At 51.7% G+C, this 12,537-nt stretch overlaps 1 protein-coding gene and 1 non-coding gene across 4 annotated transcripts in view; both read left to right on the top strand.

Moving 5' to 3' along the window:
- Positions 1–12,537, top strand: part of LOC122386810 (HEAT repeat-containing protein 5B-like) — a 90,720-nt gene that overhangs the window by 59,995 nt on the left and 18,188 nt on the right. For all 3 annotated transcript variants that reach the window (XM_043376450.1, XM_043376448.1, XM_043376449.1), the window contains 18 exons: positions 1,205–1,365; positions 1,808–1,906; positions 2,151–2,298; positions 2,751–2,888; positions 3,413–3,536; positions 3,860–3,986; positions 4,364–4,493; positions 5,005–5,105; positions 5,465–5,598; positions 5,882–5,991; positions 6,504–6,667; positions 8,065–8,139; positions 8,477–8,617; positions 8,901–9,035; positions 9,334–9,490; positions 9,845–9,969; positions 10,315–10,504; positions 11,569–11,738. In XM_043376450.1, the coding sequence (XP_043232385.1) occupies positions 1,205–1,365; positions 1,808–1,906; positions 2,151–2,298; positions 2,751–2,888; positions 3,413–3,536; positions 3,860–3,986; positions 4,364–4,493; positions 5,005–5,105; positions 5,465–5,598; positions 5,882–5,991; positions 6,504–6,667; positions 8,065–8,139; positions 8,477–8,617; positions 8,901–9,035; positions 9,334–9,490; positions 9,845–9,969; positions 10,315–10,504; positions 11,569–11,738 (2,429 nt within the window). The remainder of the gene's footprint in view (positions 1–1,204; positions 1,366–1,807; positions 1,907–2,150; positions 2,299–2,750; positions 2,889–3,412; positions 3,537–3,859; positions 3,987–4,363; positions 4,494–5,004; positions 5,106–5,464; positions 5,599–5,881; positions 5,992–6,503; positions 6,668–8,064; positions 8,140–8,476; positions 8,618–8,900; positions 9,036–9,333; positions 9,491–9,844; positions 9,970–10,314; positions 10,505–11,568; positions 11,739–12,537) is intronic.
- On the top strand, positions 11,830–11,902 carry Trnak-cuu. Its single transcript has one exon. It is a non-coding gene; the product is annotated as a tRNA-Lys (tRNA).

Raw genomic sequence — 12,537 nt, 5'->3', positions numbered from 1 at the left:
TAACGGCGAGGGCCTCTGTAGGGATCTGTCCCCGTCTGCTGCTGCTGCGCTGTCGCTCGACTTGTAGTCTAAGGAATAGATGTGGCTGGCCGGTCAGCTGGTCTGTCCGTTTCTGTAGTCTGTCTCAGTCTTCTGGAGAGCAACCCGGAGAGAGTGTGTGTGTGTGAGAGAGAGAGAGAGAGAGAGAGAGAGAGAGAGAGAGAGAGAGAGAGAGAGAGAGAGAGAGAGAGAGAGAGAGAGAGAGAGAGAGAGAGAGAGAGAGAGAGAGAGACCGAGACCCACACAGCCACTGTCGGCCCCAGCTGGCGCGGCCGGCGGCGGAGACTTAGATGGCCGTTGTGACGATATATACCGCGGACGCCGCCTGCCCGACGGTGGCAATTCGTTTGGCCCGGCCGCCCCGGAACCGCTGCAATTATGGCACGTAATGACTTCCGTATGTGTGCCGAGAGCGTCACTCTACTCTGCCTTGCGTTGCGGCGACTGGCGGCGCAAGGAAAACCAAGGAGTTCCTGACAGTTGGCTTGTATAGATTACACAAGTTTTGCTGACATAATATACTGAGTTGCCTTGTAGATCGTTCATCGCGGCTTGTAGATTGTTAGATGTTGTGGATGTATAATGTATTCCAGTCGGCATTTCGTGTGCAGGACACGGATTCATGTCGGTTTTGTCGGCGTTTTGATGCATTACATGTCGTGGTGTTGCCTGTTGAATGCCGCTCAGACGCCGTTGTTTGTGTATTATGTGACACGCAAAGTGGACTGGTATTTCCAAAAATGCTAGTGTCGAGGCGCCATTACCTGATGAAACAGCACTTTTCATAGACAAATCTGGTCTGTGTGTGTCCTTAAATGTACATATGTACTGCTTGCTTATGTGATTCACAGGTACCGTTTTAAGATTGCAAGATGTTGTCTGATTTGTGGATTGGTGTGGTTGTAATGTGATACCTGGGTGGTCAACACACAAGTGACGTGCCTTACAGAGATCAATTAGTGGTTCGATGTAAAGTTCAACGGTATAGCGAATGAGATGTGAAAAATAACGCAATCCGTCGCTATTGAACATACCCGCTGGATAAACCCCGGCCTAACCTCCGCTCTGTCCTGCAGCAGGCTCAGGCCGTCCGGGCGGTCGTCTCACTTCCCTCGAGAAGGGGCTTGGTCTCCTGATGACCCGTTGTACCCCTATTCTGTTCCAGGCTCCGGTCGTCCGGGTGGTCGTCTCACCTCTCTCGAGGAGGCGCTGGGTCTCCTTATGACGGGGTTCCTACGGGGCGGCGGCGGCTTCCTCCGCGGCACGGGAGATATGATCAAGGGCGCGCCTGCCGTCAGCAGAGAGGTCCGCGTCGGTATCACTCATGTGAGTATTGGGGAGATAAGGAGGTTTAATGCAATGGTAGCGCCGAGACTTCATGGTTGGCGCACTTGGTCACGCTAAAGTGAGCGTGTCAATTATGCCAGGGAATGCATCATTTAGGACCACATCATTGTTGTATGTTACAGGTGATTATTCTCAACACACAATGTATTATAAGTTTTTACATGCTTGTACCGGGCTGTGGATGTGCTTCTCAGCTATCTGCCTGACATGTTACCTTTATCCTTGTCTTCTTTCTTATAGTCGTACGTTGTCCTGGTGGACACGCTGGGAGGCCTGTGGCTGTGGATTTCTGTCCTTTGATCTGATGTCCCTGTGTCCGCAGTCGTACGTTGTCCTGGTGGACACGCTGGGAGGCCTGTGACGCTGGGAGGCCTGTGGCTGTGGATTTCTGTCCTTTGATCTGGTGTCCCTGTGTCCGCAGTCGTACGTTGTCCTGGTGGACACGCTGGGAGGCCTGTGGCTGGAGCGTCACCTGGCCACCTTCATCGGACACATCCTGGAGCTGGCCGCCAGCCCGCGGGTCAGTACTTGCAGTGTTACAGCTGCTGCCGGGTGGTATGACGAGATCACAGCGCTCAGATCGGTCCCTGTGGCATATTGTTGCCGACAGGGAGTCTGATACTTACTGTCTGGAGTTGACTTATATGATATTGCCATTCCTTGAACTTTTCTCATAGCGTCTGAAAGCCGTTTGCTATCCTCAACATTCCGATCGCCATCGGCTGCCTGTCATGTGACCCTCTCTCCCTCTCCGTCTTCCTCAGGCGGCCGTCACCCACGTGGACTCAGTGTACGTGCGGAAGTGCGTGCTGTACATCCTCCACTCGACTCTGGGCAGGATGCTGGGCGAGAAGACTCAGTTCGCCGCCTGCAAAGAGCTGGTGGCCGTTGTCAGCAGACAAGTCAACATCGGTGAGTGGTGATGACGGGTTACAAGGTGTTGGTGGTGACAAAGCAATGGCGGGAGAGGACGGATTGAGGATTGTGTAGATAATTGCTGATTGTGCTCATGTCCGAGCCATACTTGGGCTCCGTGGAAATAGCTGACTGGTATTACTGACTGGCTGACTGTGTGGTATTCTTTTAGATGTTTTTTTTCGGAGTGATTTCCCTGCATTTTTGGCAAATACTTCCAGCAAAGTAATATTGCTTCCAACTGCCGTTCTATATCTGTACAGTCACACAATTTGATGGCGTGTTGAATTACGTTACCCAATATCGTTGGGAGCTACTGGAGTCAGCGCATCGTTTTATTTTGCTGATATTTGATCTGAGTTTATATGAATTTATATGTTTCTGTACCTGAGCCTGCATACCCGATATCGTTCTCCTGCTCACAATATAATTGTCTCTATCCCGCCCAGACCTGGCCGCGGAGGCGTCCCGCGAGTCTCCGGAGCACAACAGTCACCAGGCGATCGTGTGCGCGCTGCAGCAGCTCGGCGGCCTGGTACAGGGACTGGGCACGGCCGCCGGCAACCTCATCAGCGACAACACTGTCAGTGAGTAATTCCGATCGGATAATCCGGATAGAGAGGGAAGCAGGGGTTGGAGGGTTCTTGGTCGAAATGGGGATGAAGAGCTTAGCTCTGTAGATAATTCAACATCATACTAGACTGTAAGAGACTGGCATAAAACGTAGCCATCGTCGATGTTCGAGGCATGTCGAGCTCGTCTGTAGCATTACTCAACCGCTTGAGTCGAGGTACTTCCAGCCGATCAAATGTATGATAATCTTATGCACGGCCGTCACTGCCAGTCAGATTCTCAATACAAACCATACTGATCACTGCTTTCTCCCACAATGTACAGACCTGCTGGACGCGGTGGTCTCGGTTCTGACCCACCCCGCCATTATCGTGTCACACTCTATGCATCCTCACTGACACCGCCCTCTCTGTACAGACCTGCTGGACGCAGTGGTGTCTGTCTTGACGCACCCGAGCCAGGCGGCCCGGTTCACAGCTATCGTATCATATCAGCTCTGTACATGCTTACTGACGGGTGTCTCCTTTCTCTGTCTCAGACCTACTGGACGCGGTAGTCTCGGTTCTGACGCACCCCAGTCAGGCGGCCCGGTTCGCGGCCGCCTGGTGTCTGCGCTGCATCTGTATCGCCGTGCCGTCCCACCTCACGCCGCTCATCGACAGGTCAGTGCAGCGCTTTACTGCTGAGATGGTAGTTCATAGTCACAGTCCTCGTGGGTGTGTGCACAAAGTTCAGAAGTATCCAGTATACGCTGAAGACGTGCTTAGTAATAGCGTTTTATTTTCAGTTAAGTCTAAGTCTAATCGAAGCCCAGTCTAAGGTCAGCCTAAGTTTGTCAGATTGCAAGCGAAATATCACCTCTGCTGAGGTTGCTCTCCGCAAAGTAACTAAGGATGTCGAACTTACTGTTCGAGGTCGGTGATTTGGTCCTGATTTGTTTTTACATTAGTCCTGAAAGTTTACTATGTCTGTGTTGATTTTGCAGGTGCACGGACCGTCTGGACAGTCTGCGTAACTCGCCGGAGGCCGTGTCGGGCTACACAGCGGCACTGGCCGCCCTGCTGGGGGCAGTACACCTCTCGCCGCTGGGGGTGCCGCACTGCAAGGGAAAGGTCAGTAGTCGGTACCTCACTACAAAGGAAGCATTGCGCAGTACACTATCACCGCTGGGGGTGCCGCACTGCAAGGGCTAGGTCAGTAGACACTAGTCCTCTCTTCCGCTGCCAGAGAAAGGTCACTATTATACGGCACATCTGTCGCCGCTGGGGGGTGCCACACAGCAAGGGCATGAGTGCAGGAGTTCAAATATCCCAGTTAGATAATGTCTTAGTATAGTGCCACTGCGTGCGTATGCCTGCAGCGTGAGCCCAGTTTTCACTCCGGTACGTTCAAGTAACCTACTATCTTTGAATATTTAGTGTGAGACTCTCGTCGCTCAAGGCACCTGTATGGCTCTGTCTCCCCTTTACGCCTACTCCGTCCCGCCCAGGTGATATTTAACGTCGCTGAGGACCTGCTACGGAGCGCCGCGCAAAACTCCCGGTTGTCGCTACCGCGGACTCAGGCCGGCTGGCTGCTCATAGGAGCCGTCTCCACTCTGGGACACCCAGTCGTCAGAGGTGAGAGGTCACTGGTCACAGAAGGGGAGCGGATTCAGGGGTAGGGCTGGCTGCTCATAGGAGCCGTCTCTACACTGGGACACCCAGTCGTCAGAGCTGGTGATTAGTCACAGCTTACAATAGGGGTGATATTGAGTTCAATCGTGGAAAAGAAGAAGTGCAGAAACAAAACGTATTGTGGCCTACTGTGGTACAGGTGTGGATGGGGTCCAGCTTGATCTTATTTTGGTCTGAAGGGAAGATTGTAAAAGAATTTCCGGTCCAGGTCATAGGACAAGGATGTCTCAAGATAAGAGGCAGGTCGCGTGTAATTGTGGTTCACGTCAAAGGATCAATGCATCAAGCATCATCGTCATTGAGCATAGTCAGAGCACAGCCATGCCAATCATTAGGCAATACCAATTGTCGCTACGTGGTGTTACCTCAACCGTTTGGCATGCATCGATCTCTCCCCGCCGCCGCTGCGCCGCGTCCACCCCTGTCAGTCCCGTGACGGTGGCGATGCCGGCAGGCCTGCTGCCGCGGATGCTGCTGCTCTGGCGGAACGCCTTCCCCCGCAGCAGTAAGGAGCTGGACTCAGAGAAGGCGCGCGGCGACGCCTTCACCTGGCAGGTAAGGGACGGACGGACGGACGGACGGACCAGGCTGAAACGGTCACTGGAGGAAGGGGGACGGGTGACCAACTGAATGGCACCTGTTCAGCAGTGTGGGATAGCTATAAACAGTGACGACTTGTCTGCAGCTCCTGGTTGAACTGTTCATGTGTTCTTGAGGTGGTAGCGCTTCTCTTAGTCAACATTCTAAATAGCTGTTTTATCCGTGCCCTTACTTTTCGCATGTTGCTCGTTTTTTGTGTCTTTTCTCATTACATATCACTTTCCATCCCGTTCCACTTCAACCACTCATCAAAGCAATCTCTGTTCTACCTGCCATTACTACAGCCCCCCCCCCCCCCTTCTCGTCGCCACCAGGTAACGCTGGAGGGCCGTGCTGGCGCTCTGGCAGCCATGCAGAGCCTCCTCCAGCACTGTCCGGAGCTGGTCACCGAGGACCAGGTCCGACGGCTGCTGGTGCCTCTGGAGGCCGCCATCACCATGCTGAACAGGTGGGTGGGAGTGGTGTGGCAAGGGAGAAAGGAAGGAAGAGGGAGGTAGAGAAGCTGAGGAAGGAGGGGAGGAGAAAAAGAAAGAAGAAATAAAGGAAGAAGACGGAGAGAGACACTTATAGTCCAAAGTCTTACAGGAGAAGCTTGGGTCAGGGCTGAGGCACAATTGCTGCCCTGGCTGAATATTCCACGCAGCACTGATTATCACTGTCCTCGGTAAACTATATCGGGTCTGTGTAACAGCCCCGTCAGTCTACCCTGACCTCGCCCCACTTTCCATCAGTCTGTCGACGGTGGTCAAGTCGTACGGCCAGCACCTGAAGGCCGCCATGGCCATGGTTCGGCTCAGACTCTACGAAACTCTCTCCCTCCTGCCCGCCGCTGCACTGGAAGGTGAGGGGATGCTTTGCAATTAGGGTTCTGCCTGCTCTGGATGTGTGTAACTGTAAAACGTTTGTTGAAATTTCAACTCTGCCTGAGACCTTTCATTCATAACAGTATAACAGCATCTGCAGTATCAGCTGACGAAGTGTCTGGTCATAACAGTGTCAGCTGATGAAGTGTCGTGCGTTACGCGTCTTGGTGAAGCTCAAACGATGCATTAATCTATTCGCAAATAATGACGTGAAGCCTGCGTATTCTTGTGGCAACTTTATTGCTATCCAATATTCAGTGTTTTTCAGACTTCTGAAGCCTGCGTCTTCTTGTGGCAACTTTATTGCTATCCAATATTCAGTGTTTTTTCAGACTTCTGAAGCCTGCGTCTTCTTGTGGCAACTTTATTGCTATCCAATATTCAGTGTTTTTCAGACTTCACTGAACGCCATATGACAGCATTCAGTTTGTAGTGTGTCGTCATACTTATGGGCAGTGATGATGTAACTGACTTGCCGCGACGATCACAGGCACCCACACGCACCTGCTGCGTCTGCTGGTGGCCGAGTTCACGCTGGCCGACAACCCGGCCAACACGACCACCTCGCTGCTCCGGCTGCTCTGCCACGCAGACGAGTCAGTCATACTCGGCTCTTGGCTCGAGGACACCGACCAGCGCAGCGTCGAAGATCAGGTGAGGATGGGGATAGGGGTGGGATAGGGGTCCACGTCAAAACAGCTAGTGACATTTGAGCTAGTGACTTTTGAGCTAGTACAAATAAGCTAGTGCCTCAAAACAGCTAGCGACAAAATCGCTAGCGTCAAAATAGCTAGTGAAACAAAATAGCTAGTGCTTCAAAACAGCTAGTGCTATAATCGCTAGTGTCAAAATAGCTAGTGAAGCAAAATAGCTAGTGCCTACGAAGTGCGAGCAGCTAGTGTGAATTCTTTCCCGACGGGTCCTTTAAGAAGATTGTGACATGAACGTTGGCATTGAGGTGCAGGCCATGGCGCCAAAATGCACGAACATTTATTTAAGGCTTCAAAGGAAAAGAAGAAGGCTCGAAGGCTATGCACCAGAACCGGTTACTAGAGCAGGAATCCAAACGCCAGAAAAAAATAGAATTGTTAGGCTAGGAGAAGCAGTTGTAAGTACGACCTAATGACCGAATCATACTTTTGCGACCGATCAGATGTTTGACGAATTGGTGGAGAAAAATGCATGGATGCTCGAAGGTAAGAAGTCTGATCTGACATGAAAGCTACTGATCTGACAAAAATCTGACCAGTGACTTTCAGTTTCAGTCAAATATGCAAGATTAACGTGGTTGTACGCGGTGCTTTAGAGGGGCGCAGGTGGTCTCAGAGGGTATACGTTTACGTCTTCTGGGAAAAACTTTTGGCAACATAGGTACCGACAATCTACGAAACTAAGTCATTTACGACAACGCACGTGTATAATTGACTTTGAATTTGGCCAGCCTAGGGCCCTCCGCGATGTCTTTCCTACCATCTCAGTAGAGGGATTTTTTTCATTTGACTCGAGCTATTCTACCACTAGCGATCTTGATCCACTAGCTATTTTGCTTCGCTAGTTATTTCGACTCTAGCGATTTTGTCACTAGCTGTTTTGAAGCACTAGCTATTTTGTTTCACTAGCTATTTTGACGCTAGCGATTTTGTCACTAGCTGTTTTGAGGCACTAGCTGTTTTGCACTAGCTGAAAAGTCACTAGCTCAAATGTCACTAGCTATTCTGACGTGCACCCGTGGGATAGATGTTGAGAGATGGAAACACAAGAGGGGAGGAAGGGCAGGAAATGCCGTGAGTTCAGCAGGTGCGATGGTGGCTAGATAAATTAGGATGGTGTGGGTTCTATTTGGTCTTCGAGGAATTAAAGAATCTCCGGACTGTATTTGGCTGGGCGATTTTCTTGCGAATGCAGCTCAGTTTTGTTGTTGTCATTTATTGCCTTCATTTCAAGCTAATGTGTGAGTGCTTGTCTCAGGGGGTCCTAGCTCTCCCCGGTTGGTCAATCGATATGCTGGTTACTGACGTACTGATGTGCCTCTTCCTGTCCTGACTCCACAGCTGCAGACCAACAGCGCCTCCGGCTCTGGGGCTCTGGAGCACGACTCCACCTGTCTGTACCGCGCCAGACAACAGGTAGTCAACATAATTATAACAATTAAGTGTACAGAACTACAAGTAACAGGAATTTAGTGAAAGAGAAACAAGACAGCTGACCCAGCGAGGTTTTTATCAGTGATTAGTGACAAGCTGGCTGGCTATCATAAAACGGGATCATGCCTGAGTACGGTAAAAAAAATGTCTGCCAGTGCCGGCTGAACTAATAATAAAGTAATCTTGGGCTGAACCATGACAGCAGCTGGGTTTCGTGATGTAACGTGTTCTATTGCTGTTGTTGACAGCTGCGGTCGGTGCCGGGGGTCCTTCCGCTGGATGCGGCCGTCATTGACCACTGTCCGGTTCTATGTTTCAGTTACGTTCGGTGCCGGGCCCGCTGCCGCTGGGTGTCGCCGTCATTGACCAGTCCGTCACCCTGTTCGGTCTCGTGTTCCCGCGGGTGGCCAACAAGCACCGCCTGCAGATGCTCAACCATTTCGCCGAGTGCATCAAACAGGTGGGGCATCGCCGGCTGTTGGTGGATGACGAGTGATGGTTTTCTCCCAGAGTTAATTTTGTGTCGTGTGTTTGAAGATTGTCATAAAGACACGTGCTGTAAATACAGCACGTAGTTACTTGGATAATATCGAGCGAAACATTGATCCTCATCTGACTTTAGTGAGCCCTCACATGTTTTACCTTTTCTCTGAGTTCAGTCAGTCATGTGTGCTGATCTTTCACGACCTCCCAGTGATCTTCGTTGACCTCCATTGACCTCTCCGTTGATCTCTCGTCGCCAGGCCAAGGGTATTCGTCAGGAGGCGATCCAGACCAACATTTTCTCGGCTGTGCTGAGTGGTCTCCGCGGACTGGCCGAGGCAAAAGCCACATTCGGGGACGACAACGTCAAAAACTCGGCCACGCAGCTCATACTGGTGAGGCGGTGTTCCGGTTTGGGCGGAGGGAAGGTGTAAATTACGATTGGCGTAGCTTATTTGTAGTTGTATCACAAACCTACGTTCGGTTTCAATGTGTCCTTATACATAACCTCTAGGTAACCTGATGGTCTTGGATCCATGATGATTTGTGACTTGTTGATCCGACGGTCTATGACCTCACCGTTGACTTGTGGCTCTTCAGGTCTCGTCTCCCGTTACATGTGACCTGTGACCTTTCTGTGTCCTTTAAACTCTGACCTCTGTGACCTCTGACCGTGCTCCCCCGTCGCGGCAGGGCGCGCTGACCAACTCGAACCCGACGCTGCGCTGCGCCGCTGGGGAGGCTCTGGGTCGAATGGCCCAGGTGGTGGGCGACCCGCGCTTCATCGCCGAAATGGCTCAGAACAGCTTCGACAGGCTCAAGTCTGCGCGGGATGTCATCAGTCGCACTGGTCAGTCGATGAGGAAGGGGGGGAGAGGGAGGGGAGAGATGTCTTGAGAGAGGACCGGTAGAAAGGGAGGGGGAATGACACTAGGTTTTACTACGTTTACTATATTAGTGCAGCCGCCATGGAGCGAACCTCAGGATGGTCTTTGTGCTCAGATGATGATCACGGTTGATGCTTCTCTTGTTGCGGCGGGTGATCAAACTGTTTTTCCTTGCGGCTCTATGAATGCGCTGTGCTGTAGTGTGCTCCGTTGAAGCTGCAAGCTCATTTTGCCGGAGAGGAATCTATGACATCTCTGACCACCTTTAGTCACCGTCATCTGTCTGACCCCTGACCTGACCTCACTCCTGTCCTCAGGCCACTCTCTGGCGCTGGGCTGCCTGCACCGCTACGTGGGCAGCATGGGCAGCAGCCAGCACCTGACCACCAGCGTCAGCATCCTGCTGGCGCTCGGACAGGACATGGCCTCGCCCGTCGTCCAGGTCGGTTACATGTCGATCCACGTCTGTGGTGGGTTCGTGTGTGGGGTCGTTTTACTCACTCACTTTTTGTGTCGCCTACTCACTTTTTGTGTCACTTTCACTTTGTGTCGCTAGTTTTTTTCAGTCATTATGCTGGTTATGTGCTTATATTGGATGACTCAGGCATATTATCGTGGTCAGCTGTGGCCGCTCCCCTGCCCCTGTCTATATGTTGTGACCACCTATGCTGAACTAACCAGCAACGCTCTCCGTCATCCTAGCTATAAAGTTAAGGGCGTTTACCGGCCTGTTCATAAAATCCCCAGTGTGTATTCACTTGACAACCGCTGATTGTCTCTCCACCAGGTGTGGGCTCTGCACGCGCTGGCGCTGATCGCCGAGTCGGGCGGCCCCATGTTCCGTACATACGTGGAGCCCACTCTGGCTCTGGCGCTCCGCCTGCTGCTCGAGGTACCCGCGGCGCACGCTGACGTACACCAGTGTGTGGGCATGTGTCTGGCGGCGCTCATCACGACTGTGGGACCCGAGCTGCAAGGTAAGTCGGGTAGGGGGAAAGTCAGTTGTGGGGTGCTGGTACAGTGTTCTGTATTCTGTATTTATTAGATCGCCAACAGGCCCATCGCCCTTTTACTGACGAAGTCAGTTACACACAAGCAATACACAAGATGACAGTACCTACATAAAATAAACGTTCGATAAAACAAGATCGATAAAAGTAAAGCACATGAGTATGATGTAAAAGATCACATGAAAGTGCCTTGCGTAATTGTGAAGCCGATAGCGCGTGTTTTAAATGAGTATGAACTACCAGTAAAGAAGTCGGTGGTCGGGTCATGGAGCAAGAATGAGTTGCATGCAGCTGGGATCCTGACAAACAAACATCGTTGCACAGTGTTCACTCGCGCGCGCGGTGTGTTCCACAGAACCGTGCTCCTCGTCCTCCGTGCCGGTACGGCAAGACCGAACGCGCCGACTAACACATCATTGTCCAGCTTCCCACGATGAATGTGAAATAAAAACATGATATCGTACTGTATGAATCTAGACTTGATGGAGCGCACTTTAAAATGTGAGAGTAAAACCAAGTAGTCCAGGTCGTCAGAGCGCCTGTCAGAGTAACGAGCTAACCACATCAGAAACTTGTGCTGCACTCGCTCGAGCCTTGTCAGGTGAGATGCAGCCGCTCCAGCCCATATGACACAGCCATACTCGATGATTGAACGCACATGAGCGTAGTACGTACACAACATGGAGAGCTGAATGACGTGATTGGACACTGACAGGGACGATTGAGTCTTGTGCGGACTTTTGCCATACAAGTTGTGCCAGACCATCAGCTGGCTGCAACTGGGTGAATGAAGCGGATCATTTGCTTAGTTAGATCTGCTTCTGCAATATGAGATGAATCATGTGACCGTATTGTGATTTGTGGGGTGGCATCCATGTGTGTGTTTTGAAGAACGTCATTTAATGAGGTTGGTGAATTCTCTGTACTCGTTGGTTGTACTACATAGTGTAAGTGTTGTTATAGCTTGCTGCAGTGCCTAAACATTGACAATTTTGGCCGCTGACTCGGTTCCCCCCCCCCCCCTGTCTCAGGTAACAGTAACTCGATCGCGGCGGCCCGCTCGTCGCTGCTCTGCGCCTGTGCCGTGATGCTGGACCACAGTGACGGTCAGGTGCGCGCGGCCGCCATGGCCTGTCTCCAGCAGCTGCACATGTTCGCGCCGCGCCACGTGAACCTCTCCACACTGGTGCCAACGCTCTGTGTGAGTATTTGATGCTGTGTGTCCTTGAGATGACTCATTGGCGGCCTCGCTGCTCTCTGCTCCGTTTGACTAGTATGTCTGTCTGTTCCAAGCCCGGCTAGCTCAGTCGGTAGAGCATGGGACTCTTAATCCCAGGGTCGTGGGTTCGAGCCCCACGTTGGGCGGTCGTTTTCGCAGGTAGCTCCGCACATGGGCCACATGAACATTTACGCGCTTGAAAGCCGCGTGATTTATCGTTTCTCAATGAATAATGAGTCGTGTTGCTCGCATTTTGCAAGCGTGACTCAGTGAGCTACCAAACGTCTAGCCACTGTAGTCTTTTGACGGCGACCGTTCTCACCTACCTGGCTGACTCTCAACGGCCCTGCGGCCAGGCCTGACCTTCTAAAGTTCTTTAGAAGGTCAGGCCTGACCCCCTTTTGATCTACCCTGACCCCGTGTTCCATATGTCCAACCCATTCTGACCCCTGTCGTATGTCCCTTTACCCTATGTGACACCTGCGATTACCCCGTATCCTTGCCTTTTGTGGCCTGTGTCCAATCCACCTCAACCACTAGTATTACCTACTCTGGTCCTCTGTCCTGCTCCTGAAACCTTTTAATATACACTGATCTGTGAACTGATCTTTTGACACCTTACATCATGTATCCAACTTTCCATGACCTTCCGCAACATGTATTGGCCCCTGAACCTCCCGTGAACTCCTGTGACCTCTGCTGACCCATGCGAAGACCCATGTGATGTGACCTCTGCGAAGACCACCCGTGGTCTTCGCTGGCCCCTAAGACCTTTCTAACC

Source organism: Amphibalanus amphitrite, unplaced genomic scaffold, assembly GCF_019059575.1.
Source record: "Amphibalanus amphitrite isolate SeventyFive unplaced genomic scaffold, NRLGWU_Aamphi_draft 000263F_arrow, whole genome shotgun sequence".
NCBI lineage: Eukaryota > Metazoa > Arthropoda > Thecostraca > Balanomorpha > Balanidae > Amphibalanus > Amphibalanus amphitrite.
The sequence above is the reverse complement of the archived record's forward strand: the minus strand, read 5'-3'. Positions and strand labels throughout refer to the sequence as shown.